The sequence below is a fragment of the Desmodus rotundus genome, chromosome 3 (genome assembly GCF_022682495.2).
Source record: "Desmodus rotundus isolate HL8 chromosome 3, HLdesRot8A.1, whole genome shotgun sequence".
NCBI classification, from domain to species: Eukaryota; Metazoa; Chordata; class Mammalia; order Chiroptera; family Phyllostomidae; genus Desmodus; species Desmodus rotundus.
This window is the reverse complement of record NC_071389.1, coordinates 85340427-85361892: the sequence shown is the minus strand read 5'-3', so window position 1 is coordinate 85361892 and position 21466 is coordinate 85340427. Positions and strand designations below refer to the sequence as shown.

Sequence of the window (21466 nt, the reverse complement as noted above, 5' to 3'; positions counted from 1 at the left end):
TGTAATATGAGATACTTTAAATTACAGATATGACATGTTGACATAAGAAACATCTAAACCTGTAGGAAAAAAATTTTTATAGAGTTTATTTCAGGCAAACTAACAATATGCCAGTAAGGAAGATCTCAAATGCTCTCCAGAATACACAGTTTGCAGTTTCTTTTATTCATTTGGAGTTAAGGAGGGACCTTAAGGAAGGTTACATGAAGTGGAAGAAAGCAAGGCAAGGAAATCTTTTTACAGGATAGTTAACAAGATTATGTGCCCTTTTGAGGGTGGTTACACTTCTGAGGGGTCTGAAGAGGGGAAACAAAAACAGTGGACAGGGCTTGCCTAAGATGACCTTTTACTAGGGAAGTTACAAGCCTGAAGCAGGACCTTCCCAGTTAGGAATTTATGATCAGATCATCCTGAGAGGTTAATTTCAGTTAGATTTACTACAGAGCCCCTTTTTTATCACACAGTACCTCTAAAATATTTCAGTTTGCAAAGAGATAACACTTTTCTGACAAAAAGTTTTATTTTATTATATATAATAACCAGTCCATATCGAACTTTCTTAAATTGTCTCAAAAATATCATTTATGACTTTTTTTCTATAGGGTGATACAGTATATGTAGTTGTTAACACCCCTTGTGTTCATTTTAATTTACAACAGCTCAAGAGATTGGCCACTTTGTAGAAAAGGGCTTCTCAAACATTAATTTCTGCACAAATCACTTGAAAATCTTGTTGTGTCATAGGTTTGGATTCAGCAGTTGTAGAGTGGAGTCTAAGCGTTGGTATTTCTAATCAGTTTCCAGGTGACCCACTGATCACACTGAGTACTAAGGCTCTAAAAAGTCCAACCTGCCACATTTGTCTTTTTTCCTGGTATCTTCAGCTAAAAGTTACTTAACCTGGAAGATAAATCTATAGGCTTGATTAGACTTAAATTGATCTTTTTAGCTAATAGAATACCTCAGTTATTTTCAACCTTTTTCATCTCATGACAGGTAAACTAATTACTAAAATTCTGTGGCACACTAAAAAATATTTTTTTCCTAATCTGACAAGAAAAAAATAGGTAAAATTTTGATTCATTCACACCAGATGGCAATTGTGATGGCTGTTGACATTTTTTATTTGCTAAGCTAAGGAAAAGGGGTCAGCGTCCTGGACTAAATAGTTAGTTATTGCATGCTTTAAAAATTCTTGAGGCACACAGGTTGGAAATCTCTGGCATACTTCATAGCTCATAAGTATTTCTTCCTGTATCACATCAAGTATCATGTCCCATCATTAGGGATGCTAAATTGAGCACTAGATTAGGGTAGTAGCCACATGTTTCCATGTGACAGGAAAGATGAGTTCTTTCTGCTTTCAGCCAAAAGTTATTGTGGGGTGTTAATTTGGCATTACACAGATGTCCAGCTCTCTAAACCATTCACTAGTTGGTAATGCTCACATGAATCAGTGTTCCAGAGATTGTGATGATTTTCAATTGAAATTTCTTTGATTTTTACTAACTGCCTTTTTTTTTAAAGATTTTTAAAAAATACTCACTGGAGGATGTGCTAATTGATTTTTTAGAAAGAGGGGAAGGGAGAGAGGGAGAGAAACATAGATGCAGAAAGAGAAAAAATGATAGGTTGCCTCTCAAACCCACCCTGATTGGAGGGTAAACCCACAACCCAGGCATGGGACTGGGAATCAAACCCACCTTTAGGTATATGGAATGACACTCTAACCAACTGAGCCACACTATCCAGAGCCCTGCCATTTTTTTTCTTTTTCTTTTCTTTCCCTCACCTGAGGACATTTTTTCATTGTTTTTCAGAGCAAAAGTAAGGAAGAAACATTGGTAGAGCTTTCCTCATCAACAGAAACTTTGGTTACCCTAAAACACAGTTTCTACTGAAAAAAGGATGAATGCTAAATTCTTCCATTTATTATCTAATTTTCAAAGTAAGGAGGCCCCCAAATGTTGACAAGTGAGGTTTTTAAAAAATTTTTCTCCTTTTTTAAAATTATAACCTCTAAACTTGGATTTTCATAGAATTGGTGTGTTTAGCTATATTTTTCTCTTTTTTTTTTTTAGATTTTATTTATTTATTTTTGGAGAGATGTCATTAATAATGGGTGACATTGTTTCTAGGCCCATTCTATGAACTGAGATAGAAAATACATATTCATATTTTTCAAATCACAAAATCATATTGATATTTTCAGTTCAACTTTAACAGTATTTTTACTTAGTTTTGTGTGCTTGTTTTTTCTCTTATACTTGATTGCTTAGAGCAGCAGGTCTTAAACTTTAGCATTCACCAGAATCACCTGGACTGCTAGGGTTTCCAACTGAGTAGTTCTGAGGTAGGAGCTAAAGCTTTGCATTTCAAAGGGATTTAGAGGCTGCGGGTTCAGACAGACCACACTTTGAGAACCACTTTCTTAGAACATTGTTTTCCTAGGTAAAGGGGTTAAGCCAAATGGCAGGTAATTTAGGAAAACTAGCTATTTCTTTTGGATAAGACATGTACTTTGCATATTTGAGGACAGAATGGAGAAAACCAGAGAAACTTTGAAGATCTTGGAGGAGGAGGTGTGTCTGGAAGGTGCTTTGAGGAATTAACTTACTTTTGGAGAGGGGTGGTGTGAAGAGAAGGCTATATAAGAGGCCAGTATTTGTCAAGAGCTTTTCTCATTTCTGTCTCACTCATCAGAATGTAAACAAAGAAAGGGTAGTTAGAAACTATTTGAATCTACTACTACTAAGTTTTTTCTTCAAAGTTTCACTAAGATTTTGCCTTGGTCATCTAAAAATGAAGAGAGTTTTAGTGAGTTGTGATTTTACTACAGTTAATTCATTTCTAAGGGTTTTTAGGCTTTGGGGTGGTGGTGGTAAGTGGGGAATTGGGCTGAAAAGCAACATTATACACCTTGTTCTTTGCTGGAATAAATGCTGCTTTCTGGGCTATTGAGATATTGGAGACATTTTCCCAAAAGCTCAGTGACTCCAGAATGCTCTGTTTCTCATTTGTCTGCTTCCTAACTTTGATATGCTAGACAGGCGGGTGATGAAGGTTTTTTCCCACATATTCCCATATTTTAAAACCAGCTGTAGGTGGTTGAAATTATTGGAAGTAATCGCTACTTCAGCTATATTCATACAGACGGCCACTAGATTCTAAAATACTTTTTGAATCCTCAAAAATTACATTCAGCATATTGTTTAAGAATTATTTGGAAATTGGTCAACTGTATGAAGGCAGTAGTAGTAAATCAGATGAAAGCTGTAAGCTATCATTATCCGAAAAATGATCCTATGGTCAGTTCTAGGCGAGATGACTTCTTTTACTGCATGGAAATAGAAGGAACTCACCAATTTATTTTTTGTTTGGCAGATGCCCCCACTAAGACTCTTAACATAAGCTATAAAGAGAAAAAAGTTAAAAAATAATAATGTTTGTGTGTGTAGGATGGTTTTAGTATTAATAATCAACTGCCTCATTTCCTTTGTCCTTCTTTCTGCAGGTAATTTATGAAATTGCCAATATTAGGCAGACTACACGGCTGCATTTGTAATTCTGTCTTAATTTTGTAACCAATATAAGTTTTTTGAGCTGCAAGTTTCATACCCTTTACTCTGTTTCTAAAGTGTTTACTTATGCATGCATAATCATGTTCAGTTGTAGAGTTCAAGAAGGTTTTGCATGGTAGCTTCAACATTACAATAACTAAGAGTAGCTCTTTTCCCAGCCTAATTGCAAAAGGTCTCATTTTAGTTGTTACCTCTTGAAGGATTATTTTAAAGGGTTGTTAAAATACCTAAACTAGATAAGAGGCACTTATTATTAGATGGTATGTGTATTGTTTTTTGAACTTAATTTTAAAGTTGAAGGGAAATGCTTTTTAAAATGTCTTTTGAATTTAACATACCTATAATAGGCAAGTTAAAACTTTCTCTTTTCTTCCAGATAAAGCTTCACCAAGAAGGTTGCCCAGGAAACGGGCACAGAAGAGATCAGTGGGATCTGATGAGTAAATGTTCCTTTGTGCAACAATTCAGTCTTTACTTAACCTGCCCTAATGTTTTTCGGCCTGATGGGAATTAGTGCAGAGAAGCCATATCACCATAGAAGGCAACTACTACTTATGTGTGGACTGAGCAATCAGAGTCTGTGGCGATAATATTGTTGAAAGTGCACTGCATTCATTTTTCTAAAGTAACAAATTTTTTTTTAAAACCATTAAAATCTATGTGTGTGCGTGTGTATGTATGTGAGCAGTTGGTGTTACCAGAATCATTGTTGAACTACCTGAAGCATGCCTTTAGAATACTGAATATAATGCTCTTGTCTCTTTCTTGTTAACATTCTCTGGTATTTTCTCCCAAAAGTCAGTATTTGCCCAGCATGACTGTATATGTCCCACTTTGGACTATCTAAAGAAAACAATTTGTTTCTTCCTTAGAATCCCAATTGATGGCACAAATTAGCATTGGTTGTTATTGTTGCTGTCTTACAACTAGTATTCTAAAGGCACAAGCAGGAGCAGCTGCTTTTTAGCAATAGAGTTGTTTTGGTATTTTGCTGCTGTTTACTATAATATGCACCTTCAGAACATTTCCCAAATAAGTTCAAGAGATTTGAGGATCTCTAGAAACAAAATTGTGAAACATGAAAATTCTTCTGATTTTGATATGTATCAAATCAACCACACTTTTTTTTTAATCAAAAAGAAAATGGTATGTTTGTGGAAACTGAATTGTTTTGTCCATTGTTGTTCTATTTCTTACCCAAGGGATAGCCTTGGAATGATTTTAGACTTACTTATGGGTTTTTTGTTTGTTTTTTTAATTTGTTTTTTAGAGATATTTTGTCTTCTTAATGAAGCATTTTGCTTAAGAAATGCTGCCTTGGCTATAGATTAAGTAAAAAGTCAATACAGGGGCAGAGATATATGTCAACTAATTCTAGCCTGTTAAAAAACATTGTTGGGTATTTTTTAAATGGTTAACCAGTTGTTTTTTTATCTAATCCTTTGAGGATTTTGGTTGTTGATACAACCTTTTTTTAGTTAATCTGAACAATTCCAAAATTTTAAGCACTCAATATCTAAGAACCAAAATAAATTGGATTTCATAAAATCCTCTTAGAGAGTTAGTCTTGTCCTAGATAGTAAATTAAGTTTGGCATTACTGTCAGACTGAATAAAGGGTAAAGTACAATAGTATGAGCAAATAAGAGGCTTTTTCCCTCTGTCTTTAAGCCATATTCTTCCACACATATTTTGTAAGAAAATGGTAAGTGAGATTTTAGTGGCTGTTAAATTCCTGGTTGTCTCTGTTATAGTGAACTGAATACTCTTCATTATGATCCTCTCCACCCATGCCCACACAAAAACAGCAAAATACACACAAAAATTTTCCAAATTGTTTAAGTATTTAAACCATCTGAGCCAAAGTCAGTGACAATAAAATAGAAGTCATTGTGTAGATACTAATGGCATTGCAAGTAGGGGTGAAGGTGTCAAATTATGTATGTTGGCATTGCTGAACTATAAACTTTCTATACCTGTAATATAAAGTGTTGGAGTTTTTAATTGGGCTGTACGATCAGTAGTTTATTTTGAAAAAGCTCTATGAGCTCTAAGAAACTGCATGGTTTTTTGTCTAATATAATAAGGAGACCCCTCCACCTTCCCAAGGAATATATGCCCAAATATTTTTGTGAAATTCTAAGATTGTTAAACTACTAGAACATAATGCAGTGAGATGTAATTGAAAAATCTCAGTGACCTCTAGAGAATTTTATTGAATACCTGGTGGTACTGAGGCAATGGCAAAGCCACACTGAGTTACAGGTGCCAGCCCTCTGACTCTCAAGTAATTTGCCCTACATACGAGTCCTTCCACTTCTGAGGTTCAAGTTAGTGCCTCAGCAATTATTTGTCTTTTTTTTTTTTTAAGCATAGATTGGGAACACTTGAAAAATAAGATGCCAGGGGTCTTCTCTAATGTCAGTAAGTGTTTAGCAGAAACTAACTCCATAGTAAATGGAATTCAATTCCACACATGGTTTGTTCAAGCACACTTAATAAGTAGCCTAATTTCTAAATGTAAATATTTGAATGAAGTTTTTGTTTGTTTTGATATATTTGTTACATGGACCATGGTTTTAGAATTAACCTTTTGAACAACTTGGTTTCAGAATCTGTAAATGAACTAAGAATCTTGTGTACCAATTCAGACGTGAGAGTATGTGTTTATAAAGCGTGGATCTTGCTTTGGTTGTATAGCTTCATCATTCATTTCATGGATTTCAATAGCAAGTGTCTTTTAAAACTGTTTCTGCGATCTAAGATGCTTGGAGGGGGTGAGGAGGGAAATGGGACCTACAAGGTAGAAGCCTGTGGACAACAGATCAGGAGGAGCCTTGACTTGATGTTAGTGGTGTTTTTAATTCTATATAAGCTTCATAAAATGGTGACATTGACAGAAAAAGGCAAATTTAGCTCTTAAACATATTTTTAAAAGTTACTGCCTTAAAGGTGTATTTGCAATGCATCAGCCTGGAATTGTATTTTGGCTCTGTTCGGGAGAAGTAAATGGTAGGGTGATGCCAAAACTTTCATTTAATGACTTGAGTTATTTTGGAACTACAGTAGTAGATAAATGTAATATAATATACAAGGCTCTTACATAGCATTTAGCTTTTGTTGTACAATGATATCCATACCCTTGGAATGAAGGAACATTTACATGTTTAGTGCATTTAAATAACGATTTTTTTTTTAACCATAAACTTAGCAATTGTCTCTCACCAAGATTTTGATAGGGTACACCCTTGATTTTTCAGTCTTTATTTTAGTTACAAAATTAAATGTTGGCTTAAATTTTAAAACACTTCTGATACACTTGAAGTAATTTACCACAGTTTGGGACAGCACCATTTATAGCTGTAAAATTAATAAATTTCTTCTGATTTTATTAAATAATATCCTTCCCTTTTTTTGAACTATATCTCCAGCTTACTGAAGAGCAAGCTTACACCAGTGTAAGTGGAATGTTAGGTTTTGTTGTTAAGCTTATCTGTTTATAAGAACATCATTAGAGGATGTTAGGGATAAACAAAACTGAAGAACTAACTTGCAAAGCTAAATAATGGTTTTTATAGGACTCTTATGTACTTTACTAATTAGTATTTGCATGATTTTATCCTTTTTTATTTATATAAAAACCTAGACTTCTATAGTAACTAATTATGTAACCTAAAGGTCTGCAACTTTTCTTTTTTTGGATTTAGGGATTATTTAGTAATAAGGTTTATCTGCCCTTTTTTAAGGCAGTAGGAAAGGAATTCATTTCTTAAACATCAGCCATGCACTGTTTTCCTGTTGGAACTTCATTCATCTCATAAACCTTCACAACAGTTCACTGAGGGAAAGTGGTACTGTTCTCATTTTATAGGTGGAAAAAAGCAAAACCTTTTGAGTTTAAGTAGGTTGCTCAAGGTTATGCATTGCATATGGATTCAGAGCTGTCTTTTTCTAAAACTCAAATGTTCTTTCTCCTGCACAATGTTTAAGATGGAATTTTTTTTTTAATGAAAGTTTTATAAAGCCAAGCATTTGGGCAGCTTCCAGGTACTTGGTTTTCCAGAATCCAGCAATCAAAGTCCATACAATCCCAGTACGGAATATGCTGTATGTACACACTGGCTGCACCGTACAGAGGTGTGCAAATGCCACTCAATTCCAGAGCACAATTAAACTCCAAAGAATCTTCTTTGTTATAAATTGATTTGTGTGTGTTTATGGTATGTATATGTAATTTTGGGGAATTTGATACTGCATTTTTATATGATAATTACCCACAATACCCTAGATAATCTCTAACAATGACACATCTCTTTAAATGTCCCCTTGATTAATAAAATCATAGTCTTTTAAAACATTTTCTTCAAAATAGGTTTCCTAGTTTGATTGTATTTGCAAGTTGTAATGGGTTGAAGAATTCATCCTCACATTAGAGATGGGAGTGAAGTACCTGTTCTTCAGGTTATACGACCAGACATTGCTAGAACTGGGATTATAGGTTAAGTTGATAAATCATAGCCAAAGATGATTTGACTAGGGCTTTTTTTATTTCCCTGCTGTCCCTTACATAGATTTCTGTTGGGGCACCTGTGGCAATCTATCATCTTGTTGGCATATCTATCCCCCTCTGTTGGACCGTGAGCTTTTTATCTTGTTTGCTTCTTATTCCCAGCTTCTAGGTCATAATTTCCAGGCAGAAACCTATCATAGGTTTCAGAGAAAGAACAAGAGGATGTGGGCCAGTTTTCATAGGCCATTCGTCCACGCGAATGTGCAGAAGTATTTCTAGTGCTAACCCGAGCGCATTGGTAGTTCTGTGAGGTTGCACGAAGAGAGACGATAGAGTGTACTTAGCGTGGGGATTAGGATGTGGTCAGCCCGGGCCTCTACCCATGGTGTGACCTTCAGACGGCAGCTTGTCTCTGGAGTCTTGGTGTGTGCTTTTTAAATTAAGAGATACTTGAAGTGTCACTTCCAAATTGTCTGATTCTGTTACCTATATACCCTTAACTAATACAATGTTAGGTGATTCTTCCTTAAATCTAGTTTATTCAGCAACAGAAAAATGAACTAGGATATAGAATGGACTCGCGTCAGGCTGCCTGGGTTCAAAATCCCAGCTCCCTTCTCTTAGTTGGAGGTGAATAACCTCACTGGGCTTTAGTTTTGGGTGCTTACAACGCTGTCCAGGACGTAGGAAGCCGTGCGAGTGATTGCTGCTGCTCTTGTGAAGCCCCGTATTGTGGTAACATTCTGTGAAGCATGTGAGGGGAAAGTGTATGTGGTACTTTTTTGACTTTGACATGGAGTGATAGTTAAATTCTATTGAATAGAAAAGTTAAACAGTATTCTTTTTTAACTAAAGTGTAAGTTTTAAGATGGACATGTAGTGTGGCTGGTTCTGTGGGTTTAATAATGAACCAGAACCATAGTAATAGGGCTACCACAGGGAGTTTTTGCTGCTGTTGTAATAACTTTGTTAGAACCTGCACACCCAATTGACAGTTATCTTTTGCAGAACAAGAGGCTGCATGTGTTCCAGTATTTCCATTTTTGGAACTTAGAATTTCTTTCGACTTCAGACTGTAAGCCACCCAAAGAGAATCAGTCTTACGTATTTTTTCTCAGAAATCCGTTTGTCTGGTCACCCATCCCATTCACGTTGTGGCATTTTAGAAAGCACTGAGAAATACTTCAGTCAATAGTATTTAGATTGAGCCTCTGTGTATCAGGCCTCTGCTCTGCTCTTCCACATGCATTTTCATTGAATTCTCACAACTACCCTAGATAACCCCTTACCCAGGTTGAAACAGCCTCGAGGAGACTAACCCCAGACCAACAAGTCACAGGTGTTTATTCCTTCCATAGGCCTCCCCAGTCTAACTTCTTCATTCTTAACTAATGAGACTCTCCCATTTAACCAGCATTAAATCTTAAGACTCCCAAGTATGATAACTTACATGTAAGAATTTAATAAATTCTTACCAACGTTAGCTTTGCTATGAATTAGATTTCAGTTATGCCTTTTCAAAATCTAACAACCTAAGAACTTTAAAAAAAAACTGAAATGAGCTCTGGCTGGTGTGGCTCAGTGGATTGAGTGCTGGCCTGTGAACTGAAAGGTCGCTGGTTCGTTTCCCAGTCGGGGCACATGCCTGGGTTATGGGCGAGGTCCCCAATTGGGGGTGTGTGAGAGGCAACCAATTAATGTATCTCTCACACTTCAATGTTTCTTTTCCTCCTCTTCCTTCCCTTCCCCTCTCTCTAAAAATAAATAAATAAAATCTTTTTAAAAAACCAAAGTCATTCAGTATAGGCAATATACCTCTGGTTCAAAATTTATCTTTTTATATATTTTCCTAAAATCTTCAGGTCTTGGGTTTGCTATTTTAATTCTAATGCTTGCACACTCAAACTGTGGTTTCTAGCAGTGTGTTTTCATCAGGCTGCTTATGACAAAACTTGTGCAGTATGAGGTTTTATCTGTTGACTGAGAATATTACCCAGCTAGTGAAAGTGACGGAATGAATCCGTAAAACTTGTGTAGCTTTAAGAAATGTCCCTACTGAAGAAGTATGTGGAAATCACAGTGTGGTAAACCCAAGAGAACCTTTTTTCCTTGGTTACTTGCATCAGTCTGACCTAACACTTAAACTGGTCTGCTGTCCTGGCAAATGCATCTTTTTTATTTAAACAGCCTTTAATTAAAGGTGATCTTCAAATTATTTGTGTGCAGTACAAAATGTTTCCTAAAGTGCCAGCGCATATTATAGTTGGGTCTTTTTTTTTTCCTTCTACATCTTAAAGATGAGAAGCACAAAGGAAATCTACAACACTAAGCAAAAAAAGAAAAAAACTAAAATAGTCTAATTATCCCCTGGAATTTGTAAAAAGCTTCACATATTTTCTGCGTATGAGATTTAGGTATTTTAAATTACAAAGTCTTGTTATTTATTTAATAACAATCGTTCAGGTGATTTTACATGTGCTCTCGGCTGTCAGCTAGTTGACTTTTCAGGTGACGGTCATAAGACACGGAACGAGAGTTTGGGCTCCCAGTAATCGTGGAGACCGAATGCTCTGACCATTTCCACATTTTCAAGTGAGCAGAGGTGGGTCTCTGGTGTAACTTCCTCTTCTGTGCGTCAGTGAGTCAGTAGTGCCTAGATACTTCTTTACAAGGTTTTAGAACTGAGTTAGAAAAAGGAACTTGATTAAGATCTGTGAAAACTGGAGATTTAGTCTTTGGAACTATGTGATGTTCTCAGTTTTCTGCTGAAAGGGAAATAGGAAGAATCAAAAGTATTTAATTAGGACAGCAAGAACCATCATGTAAATAGATTCTTTACAATGCTTGAGGTGCTCGGGATTAAGTAAATTTTAGATTTGTCCAAAATCTGAAAAGAAATAATACAAAATGCTAAAGCAGTTTTTGTGGTGAGGTAGTGGATTTTTTTCTGCTTTAAAGTGTTTGTAATGTACATATATTTTATAACAGAAGAAGTAAATATAAATATTAAATTTATCTGAGCCTTTTACAACGAGTGTGATAGTCATGGTGCTTGTGGGCAGCTTTTCTGTAACGCAAAAAGAAAATGAGCCCATTTTTAAAACTTGAGTGTCTTATTACTGCATATTCAAAGAAAATCAAGGTAGATTATTGCCGGAAAATACTTGAAATTATTTTTTCTTTAAAGGAATCCAAACTTTGCTTTTCATCTGTTGTTGTTGTTGTTGTTGTTATCATTCCTGGACGTACCGCATTACCAGATTGATGTGTGGAGTGGATGGAGCAATGTCCTATTCCATCTCCTAGTTCCCAAAATCCATTTAATATATTCTCCTGAGATAGAGGGTATATCAGATATTAAATTAATAAGAACAGATGCTGTACTTGATGTTAGTCCAAGGCTGAGAAGCAAGCCATCTGTTAATTTTAGTTTGCAGGCCAGTGCTCAATCCACTGATCCACTCCATCTGTTATTTTAAAAAATTAATATGCCACCTTTAACTACAGCTGGTTTTGTGTCAGGCAATGTGCTAAGTGCTGCTACTCCTGTCCCACCCTTTGCTTTCTGGTCCCTCTGCCCCTGTCTGGCTGGAAACCCTCATCTGGCCTCCTCTTGCACTTGTGTGAACTTGGAGTCTCCACCCACCATCACCCATAGGCTCTCTGGGATCTTGGTCCTTACCTGCCTGTAGCCTCTCCTCCACTTCCTTCCCGCCGCCCTGGCCTCAGCAGTGAGTCCCTCTGCCCATCCCAGCCCCCACATCATCCCTTGCTTGTTCACTAGCCTTCCCTGACATGCTTACCTCATTAAAGACTGCTTCACACCACTCTGCCTATTGTCCTTATGCCCTCACCGCTGTCTGAAATGACTTTGTCCTTCCATTACCTGTCACAATCTTGAAATGTAAGCTTCATGACAGCAATAATTTTAAGTCACCAGATCACCAGTTCTAAAAACAGTACATGGCACATGGTAGATGTTTGATCAATATGAATTATTTAATTATCACAACCATACAGTGAAGTGGGTACACATCCTTGTTTTGTAGATGAGGAAATTGAAGACCCAATTTAAATAACTGAAAGTCACTCTGTCAAGTGGCAAATCTGATACTGGAACACAGGCCTGTCTGTCCAGAGCCTTCACACGATACTTCACCCTGCTGCCTCATGATATGGAAGTTCTGTAATTGAATTGTCATGCTCTGGGCTCACATATCCCAAGTCTCCTCTGCACATAATGCACAAACCTTGCTGGCTCATGCAGAAGGGGGCACCTTGGTTTTACATGCAGCTCCACTAGGAAGCGCTTACCAAAATGAAACCAGGGAAACTGGCCAGCAAGCACCCAGGAGCTGCTGTAAGTGTGGTTCGTGTGCAGTCAGTTCCTTAGGTGAGTTCTAGAAAAGGAAGTGAAACAGCCAGAGCTTCAAAATGAAAAGTTAGTTCTGGAATTGTGAGTGAATTACAACTTTAAATATTTCTCTCTTAAATGCATAATGACAAGCTTAGCGAATTATACCAAGTTGAAACAACTAAAGAAGCTCATTTTCATCATTTTAAGCCTGTAGTATTATTCTGCAAGAATTCTCCAAATGATATGAAAGCATTTAAAAAGCATAGTGGTGGTTCCCTGTATCTCCTGGTAACAATCAGCATGAATGTGTTTTGCTGCCCTCTGCTGCTCATTAGTGGTATAGCAGTGAACTCATTCCCAGTGCTGCCCCTTGGCATTGCCAGAAAGGAACAAAAGGATTGGAAAGAAGGTACTACTTACTCCAACCAGCCGATGCCTGTGATCCACCTCCCACCCCAAAAGTAGACATCAAAGTGAAAAATATTGCTTTTGCTAAGACACCAATGAAATGGTTTGGGCTTTTAAGTTATTTGAATGATCATGTCAGTAGAAAGATGAATGCTGTAAAAGGCCCCCTGTGGATCACCTTAGAGCTAGCCAACCACACTCAAGATGTGTCCTCTAGATTTATCTTGTCTCCTGAGAGAGAAATATGGTCTCAGAGGATAGACAAAGCCAATGGCCCCCTCCATCATATTTATTTTGGATGACTTAATCAAATGTTTCACTCTTTGGACATCAGTTATAGTATGATGGTTAATTGCTGTTGGAATTAGCTCTTTTTGAATCAAGACTCACCTACTTGCAAGATAACCTTAGCAAGTCACCTAACAGGTCGTAACCTGTTTCTTCATCTGTAAAATGTGGGTAATAGTGATTAATTATTGATAATCAGTGAATATAAAGTCCTAACTATCAAGTGTTATATTGAATTTTTAAAACTATTGCATATAAAAAAAAAAAAAAGAAATACTTGATCTCAATGCCTAGCCTAGGAAAACCTGATTTCACTTTGAGGAATATTCTTTTCTTCATTGCATAAGAAATACCAGTGTTGCCATGTGAAGTGCATGCCCACGTCTCTGTGTGCATTATACATGGGGTTTTTATGCCCATGGTATGTGCGCATTATATACAGCAAAATACGGTAGTTTGACAGTCAACTAAAAATCAGTGTTTTTTTTCTAGAATTGATATTCTGTTAAAAGGTGTGGTCCTCTTTTTTTCTGTACTTAATGGAGTCGCATATAATATTAGAGTTGGAAAGAATCTTAAGAATGAGTCCAGCATTTTGCCCTGTACAGGGCCCCCATAGGGATACCTCCACCTGGTTAGGGGGCCCATTCCATTACTGGACAGCTCAACTGTTCTTTCTTGAACCCAAATAAACTTCCATGTGGTAATTGTCTGGCCACACAAAATCTTACATATTTCATTAAATTATATAAATTAAACGGTCCAAAATGATTATTTGAGATACAGGATTAAAATAGTTGCCATTAGTTCTCTCCCTGCAAAATGCGTTACTTCAACAATTATTTCTCAGTCTGAGGCAGCATTCAGAAACTTGATCACCCATAAGATGAGGGAGAGTGGGGTGGGGGGCAAGGGGCAGAAGGACCCATGTTTGAAGTGCAGAGATCTGGGCACCATCCCCAGATCTTCTGACTCTAGCCCAGAGCTGTGACCAATAATCTGCATTTTAATAAGCAACAGTGGTTCTCACAAAGCCCTCCTGTAAAACGTTCCCCAGGGTCTGAAGGCACTGCCTGTCTGCACCACAGGGAGCTGGCCTGCTGTGCCCACCCCGGGGAGCCCACGGCTGGGCGCATCTGCACCACAGCCCGTGGTGGGGAGCCTGGGCTGGATTAGCCTTTTCCTTGTGCGGGTGGGGCTGCTGCACTTGCCTCTTTCTAATTGTTTCCTGCCCTTGTGGACGCCTGAGAGGCCAACCGGGAGTGGTAGTGGTGGTGGTTGACCCTTTTGAGCACTTCCTCTAATCTGGGGGCTTTTCTAAGCATTTTACTTGTGCTCATTTCATTCTCTGAGCAACCAGCCCTGCCCGAATTAAGTTCTGGTACCCCCAGGTTACAGCTGAGGAACTGGAAGCACAAACGATAAACAACTTGCCTGTGCTGTCCCAGCCAGTAGGAGAGTAAGGCCCCCCAGAGTTTGTACACAGGCAGTCCTACTCCAAGGGTCCTGCCCACTGGCTCTGCCACGGCTCCTGGACTCTCCTGGGAGCCTGAGACACATGTGCCAAACACTGGTGTCACAAAGGCCCCTCTAACTCCACGTGGGGACTGGACCTCTTCTTCCCGTAAACTGTTTTCTCTCAGTAAGAGAAGGTCACTCTCTTGGTTGGTGCCATCACTTCCACAGGAAAATCCCTTTTTCACAGGTTCTCTTCCATCCTACCTGTTAGAGTCTGTTAAGTCCAGCTCCTCTGTCCCCCAGGCACGGAGGCAGGGCCCTGCTGCTGGCCCTCATACTGGATGCAGGGAAGCCCTTAGCTCAGCCCCTGCACGTAAAGGAAGCACTTGACAGTGCAGCAGCCCTTGTACACCGTGGCCTCAAGTGCTGTGAGAGCTTGGCCCAGCCTCCTGTGCCATCTTGTCCTTTCAAACCCACCCCCGACAAAGCCACTGGGATCGCCTTAAGATGGCCTTCTCATCCCGTGCTGCGCCTCTGCTCAAACCTTTCAGCAGTCCCCACAGCCTGCAGGTCACAGGCCCAGCCCGCCCTTGTCTGCCTCTGCCAAACCTTCCAGCCCGACCTCTCCCAGCCCCTGCTTTAAGCCCATGTCCCAGCTGAACTGCTCGGTTCCTGCGCACACCACGTGGCTGCCTCTTCCCACCCTTGCACAGCTAAACCTCCCCCTAGAGAGGCCGCAATGAGTCCCTGCCCCTTGGGACTACCTGCTGCTTGGGGGTCACCTTAATTTTGATACAATTTTAAACTTATTCAAAAGTTGCAAAATAGTACAAAGAAATTCCCTACACCCCTCACCTTCACCCAGATCGGCGCTGACATTTTGTCACATATATACATACACGCACATTTTTTCTGACCTATTTGCAAGTGACTTGCAGACATTATGACCCTTTTCCCCTGAAAACACCACAAGTGATCATCTAAGAACATAGTCTCTGACAAAACCAAATTACAGTTATCAAAATCAGCAAATTTCACACAAATGCAGTGTTTTCTAATCCACAGGCTACAGCCAAATTTCTCCAGCACAGTAATGGCCCTCACAGCTATTTTTTCCTGGTTCAGGAGCCAGTCCCAGACAACGTGTTGCATTTAGTTGGCATGTCCCTGAAGTCTTTGAGACATTTCCTCAGCCTTCCAGGACCCTGCATTCCTAAGGAGCACAGGCTCTGCTCTCGGCCAGAGCTGGTGTGCTGTTTGCTCCTGATTAGATTCACATGGCTCCGGGGCAGGGACAGCATGGAATTGACTCAAACCCTTTTCAGTGCATCCAATCAAGAGTCACCTGATAGGCGGGCTTGTCCCTTTACTGTGATGTTGATACTGGGGACTTGGGAAAGGAGGGGTCTTGCTGAGTTTTTCTTCAATTTTTACTGTCACCTCTTTGAAGGAGGCTTTGTAAGGATCCGCACCCCCACCCCAATCACCCACACTTAAGTTAGGTGTCTGCTCCCATAACGGGCCTGATACAGTTCACAATGACCGACTGGATCCTGGTGGTGGTGTGCCCGCCTTCCCCACTCTGCAGATGTGCCATGGGAGCGAGGACCACACCTCGCTCACCCGTGGCAGCTTAGTAAACATTTGTTGAGTGAATGAAAGAATGCGACTATTTGGGAGCTGATTCAGTTACAAAGCAAAACCCTCCGAATCTGTCCAGATGAGTCTTTGTCTGCAGTGTTGCCTACTTTATTCATGGAGACGGCTAAATTCTTGGATTTTTTATGCCAGATTGTCGATGAATGCATGAAAGTCTGACTAAATCCCAATAGAGAGGTGCAGTGTTTATCCTTCCTTTTGGGAATCACAGAGCGGACTAATTTTACAAACTTAGAACCCCAGTCCTAGAGTTTTCCATTTGTTTCTTCATGAGAGGAAGGGAGCAGGGTGAGAGGAGATTCTCTGGTTGTTAACCGATAATCGTGTGAAATACTTGGTCTTGTAAGTGCAGCATGAAGTGTCTTTCATAGTGCCACGCTGGGAGGGAAGTGATCATGGGTGGTCCCGGAGCCTCTCAGGGGATCACTGTCTCCCTTTGTTGTTTCAGACGCAGGAGGAGGGAGACGCACTGATGTCATCAGGCCTCTCTGCAGCTCTGCCCTCCCATGGTCTCCAGGTGCCCAGGCAGCGCGCTCAGCCAGGGCTGCCACAGGAAAACCCCTGGACGTGTGTGGTTCCTGGAGCCTGGCCATCCTTTCTGCACCGTTTTGCTATTTGTGAAACTTAGGACAGCAGCAATCCAACTTGGCTAGATTCTCAACTGGCTCCTGCTGAGACGTCATCACCGGGAATGGCTGTGTGACCAGGGCTTTGTGGCTTATGAACAACAGCTGATGTGCATTGTTTGTGGGTGGAGATAAGCTGTGGGGCATTCAGTTCGGCTTGCTCTTATGCCATCACGTCGATGGTGACTGAGGTCAGGAGACAGACAGCTGTGGGTGAGGTGAGCTCATGAGCCCCTGTGATATGATGGTTGCAACAGGTACCTTAGCAGTTTCCAGTTTCATCTTAAGGAAATGTTCCCGGTGAACTGGGTGGGGAGGGGCCTCAAAAAGCCCTGGGCAACCGCAGCAATCACTGGGTCTCCTCTGGAGGAGGAGCTCGGTGCCCTGAGGAATAATGCTTCATGTGAATATAAGTCATCATGCCTTACCAGTGAGTGGGGTCCTTCCTCCCTCCACTCTCTGAGGCCTGGTTTCCACAAGTGGGTGCTCATAAAGGGCTCCCCAGGGCTTTAATTCTGACATGAATTGAGTTGCGTTGCATTGCATTGCATTGAATTGGACTGAAATAAACTGAATTGAAAGGCCTACCAACAAGTATGAATCTCTTGCTGAGTGCCTGGCCCTGGGGAATCACAGACAGTGCCTGTCTTCACTCTAGCCAGGCCTGTAACTGTAATACTGCAGAGAGAAGGAGGTAAAGGCAAGAAGGGCTTTATGGACCCAGAAAGTAGCAGGAGCAAAGGCACACTGTGTGTGAGGACTGGAAGAGGGATGGCATGAAGCAGCCAGTAACTGCCCAGCTGGTAGGTGATATGGATGGACACACGTGCACAGTGTGTTCCCACGACGAACCCACATCTCAGATGCGGCCCGTGAACCACATGCATCAGAATCTCAGGGCGCTGACCCAGGAATCTGCACTTTACAACAGACTCTGCAAGTGAATTTAAAGTTGGAGACTCACTGTGGGGGCGGGGGGTGAGCCTCTGCTGCGTGGTAGGGAGCCACTAAATGATCAGAAGGTGGGAGCGTCAGGGTTAGTTCCTGTGTCCAGTGACTGACTGTCCCACTGAGCGCACATCAGGATCCCCTGGAAGGCTTTTGGACACGCAGACTGCTGGGCCCACCCCTGAGATTCTGAGTCAGCTGGTCTGGTGAGGGGCCTGGGTACTTGTTTTGCTGGTAAGTTCCCAGGGGGTGATGCTGATTGAAAGGAAACTCATCTGAGAAAAACTTCCAGGAATCCAGCCAGACTGCAGGGGTCTTCTGAGACTCTCAGGAGTCAAGACACTTAATGGACATATAGCTTTGACCAGATGTGTCCGTCTTGTCTTTACACAGATTCTAGGTTTCAAAGCCTCTGACAGAAGTGTGGCACTGGGGCATGTGACAAATGCCAGTGCTCGCTGATCTGCCTGGCATGCCTAGGCCAGGCTGTCAGTGGTGCCTGCTGAGGCACCTGGCATCCGTGCTTGGGCTGTGCTGTCTGCCCCCCACGAGACCCTGCAGAGGCCTGTTGCTCTGAGGCCCCCCATATCCACCTAGGCATCCATGCAATGCCCAGGTTCCTGCAACCTAAAATGGTTTTGGTTTTTCTGAGGTAACAGGTGAAATTCCCAGATGCTCCTTGAAAGGGCATCACGCCTGGGACCTGGTCACTGCCTAGGTCCAGAGGCATTTATTTATGAGCAGCCCACACAACAAAATTGGGCTCCACTTGAAATGACAAGTCTGTTCTTGCCACCATGCCATTTGGGCTCAAGCCCAAAGGCACAACCAAACCAATTCCCAAGTCCCAGCTTTGCAGGTTTGTCTCCCAGGACTGCTCATGGTATCAGTTCTGTACCAGTCAAGGATCAATTAAGAGAGAGGAAACCACTAATTAATTAGAACAGGGAGCCCTGGCTGGTGTGGCTTAGTTGGTTGGAGCATCGTCCCATAGACCAAAAGCTTGTGGGTTCGATTCCTCGTCAGGGCACACACCCAGGTTGCGGGTTCAGGCCGGTTCTGGCATGTCCAGGAGGCAGCCAGTCTATGTTTCTCTCTCTTCCCCCACCCTCCCTCCCTCCATCTGACAAGTTGCTGGTGGTGCCACACAGGTGGGTGGGGCTTGCTGGAAATCCAGCTTCTAGGCTCCCGGGATAAACTGTTCACGGAAGTGTGTCTGTAGAGGAAGGACTGGGAGCTGCTGACCACTGCCCTGCAGGAGCCTGGGGCAGGAGAACCTGCCGAGTGAGACCAGGAGCCCTCCTCTCTCAGTGTCTCCACTGCCCTCTGCTGACAGAATTTAGCATTGTGCCAGCCAGCAAAGGACAAAAATTTAAAGGGCCCAGATCCATTTTCTCAGAGCAGCCAACAAAGGGTAACCTTGGAGCTGCACTAAATTGACAAGTGGCACAATTCCCAAAGATCGTTTCGTTGTTGACAGAAGAGTCCAGGTTATAGGAGTTTAGCAAATGTATTCTTTGGTCAGAGGAATCAAACAGGACTGGAAAAGGCCCTAGGAGCTTCTCTGTCAAATCCCTTCACATCATAGATGCAAAGTGACTTTGCTCAGGCCACACAGCCTGTTCTCTCTGCCTCCCTCTGTTTCCCATGGGGCTCTGCCATTTAAATAAGCAAGTAGACCATTAACATCCATCTTCAGCGAGGCACTCTGAGTCAAACACCTCACCCTGAATCACAGGTTGTCTAGTTATAGGCCATGGGAATATCCTGACTTTCAAAACACAAAGACAAAACTCGCTTTCTTGTTTTTCTGGTTCTATAAAGAAATTTTAATGAAATGTGAGGGAAAGACAGTGTGACACATACTCTACCTACTGAGCCTGGCCCTGCTGGCCCAGCAGATCGGTTGATTTGATTCACCCTCACCTGGCACAGCCCTTGGAACGTGGGCCATGTGTTCTCCTCTTGTGAAGATCAAGATAACCATTAATAGTAATGCCGTAACGACCCCCAGCATTTGTTGGGCGCTGGCTGAGTGCCCGACCCTCTGCCATGTGCCTTACAAGCAGGAGCTCGTGAGAGTCCATTTTCTTCTCTAACCCAAAGATAACCCAGAAAGTCAAACCAGGGAAGTGTCTTAGTCTGCGAGCCTGCCATAACCATTACCACAGTCAGAGTGAGGGGTGTGGTTAAAACAACAGACATTTATTTCTCACGGTTCTAGAGGCTGGAAGTCCTGGATCAAGGTGTTGGCAGGCGTGGCGTCTCCCGAGGCCCCTGCGCTTGGCTTGCAGGTGACCGCCTTCTCCCTGTGTCCTCACATGGTCTTTCCTCTGTGCAAGCACATCTCTGGTGTCTCTGTGTCCAAACTTCCTCTTCTTTAAGAACACCACTCAGACCGGACTAGGGCCCACCCTACCAGCCTCATGTTAACCAATAACCTCTTTAAAGGCCCTGTCTCCCAATACAGTCACATTCTGATATACTAGGTATTAAATTTTGGAGGCATACACTTTCTTAAAAGTTCAGAAACAACAAATATAATGTAAATCACCAAAGTATTGTAGTAATCAGTGAGAGTTTATGCAGACACTAAAATGAGTTTGCAAATGAGAGCACTTGAACCAAAACATGGAAGGAGGCCCAAGAATAGAGTGTTATAAAGCAGCTTATATAGTGAGGAACCACGTGACTTTATTCTTCACAGCGATTGGTTATAATGTCAGAATTTTCAGTGCTCACCTCATATCAGCCTTGGGAAGCAGTTCAAGTTTTTCCTGTGATTTCCAGAGACATAAGCAAGAAATGACCCGGTTAAGTTAGCCTAGCAAAATAAGCTAAAGTAAGCTCTATTTGTATGACCAAAAATTTGTATGGTTCTGTCTCTCGGGGAATATTTAGGGCTGGTCTCTGATTGTTCTTTATTTTAACAAACTGAACATATGAATTTGGGGGTGGGGGATACAATTTGGCCCATTACAGGCAGTATTTCCTTTACTATAAACTTGATTATATACGACGTGGTTAAGGACTTTAAATAATAATTTAAGAAGTAGACTTCCAGCCAAGATGGAGGCATAGGTATACTTTGCCTCCTTGCACAACCAAAAGAACAACTACAAAGTTAAAAACAAAAAATAACCAGAACTGCCAGAGAATCGAACTGTATGGAAGTCCGACAACCAAAGAGTTAAAGAAGAAACATTCATCCAGACTGGTAGGAGGGGTGGAGAAGGGCAGCTGGGGCAGAGAGGACCGGGGCAGGGGAGGCTGAAGCTGGCAGAGCGGGTGTTCCCACATTTGTGTGCAGATAATCTGGGAGGAACAACTGGTGAGCGAGACAGACTGTGCAACCCAGGGTTTCAGCGCAGGGAAATAAAGTCTCAAAACCTCTAACTGAAAAAACCTGTAGGTGTTGCGGCAGCAGGAGAAACTCCCAGCCTCACAGGAGAGTTCGTTGGAGACCCACAGGGTCCTAGAACATACACAAAACCACCCACCTGGGAATCAGCACCAGAAGGGCCCAATTTGCTCGTGGGTAGCAGGGAAAGTGACTGAAAGCCAGCCAAGAGTGGAGCAAGTGGCATAGTTTCCTCTCAGACCCCTCTCCCACATACAGCACCACAGCATAG

The 21466-nt window shown here is 41.4% G+C and overlaps 1 protein-coding gene and 1 non-coding gene across 3 annotated transcripts in view; one reads left to right on the top strand and one right to left on the bottom strand.

The window, feature by feature from the left end:
• The window catches only part of SSR1 (signal sequence receptor subunit 1), a 35829-nt gene extending 18328 nt beyond the window's left edge, over nucleotides 1-17501 (top strand). The window contains exons 8-9 of one of the 2 annotated variants that reach the window (XM_024552291.4): nucleotides 3958-4021; nucleotides 16709-17501. In XM_024552291.4, coding sequence (XP_024408059.2) covers nucleotides 3958-4021; nucleotides 16709-16733 — 89 coding nt within the window. In that variant the 3' untranslated portion in view covers nucleotides 16734-17501. Of the gene's footprint in view, nucleotides 1-3957; nucleotides 6980-16708 lie in introns of those variants that run through there. The other variant, XM_024552292.3, reaches the window with a different exon arrangement.
• On the bottom strand, nucleotides 11314-11503 carry LOC112297659 (U2 spliceosomal RNA). Its single transcript, XR_002974070.1, has one exon. It is a non-coding gene; the product is annotated as a U2 spliceosomal RNA (small nuclear RNA).
• Nucleotides 17502-21466: the final 3965 nt, after the last annotated feature.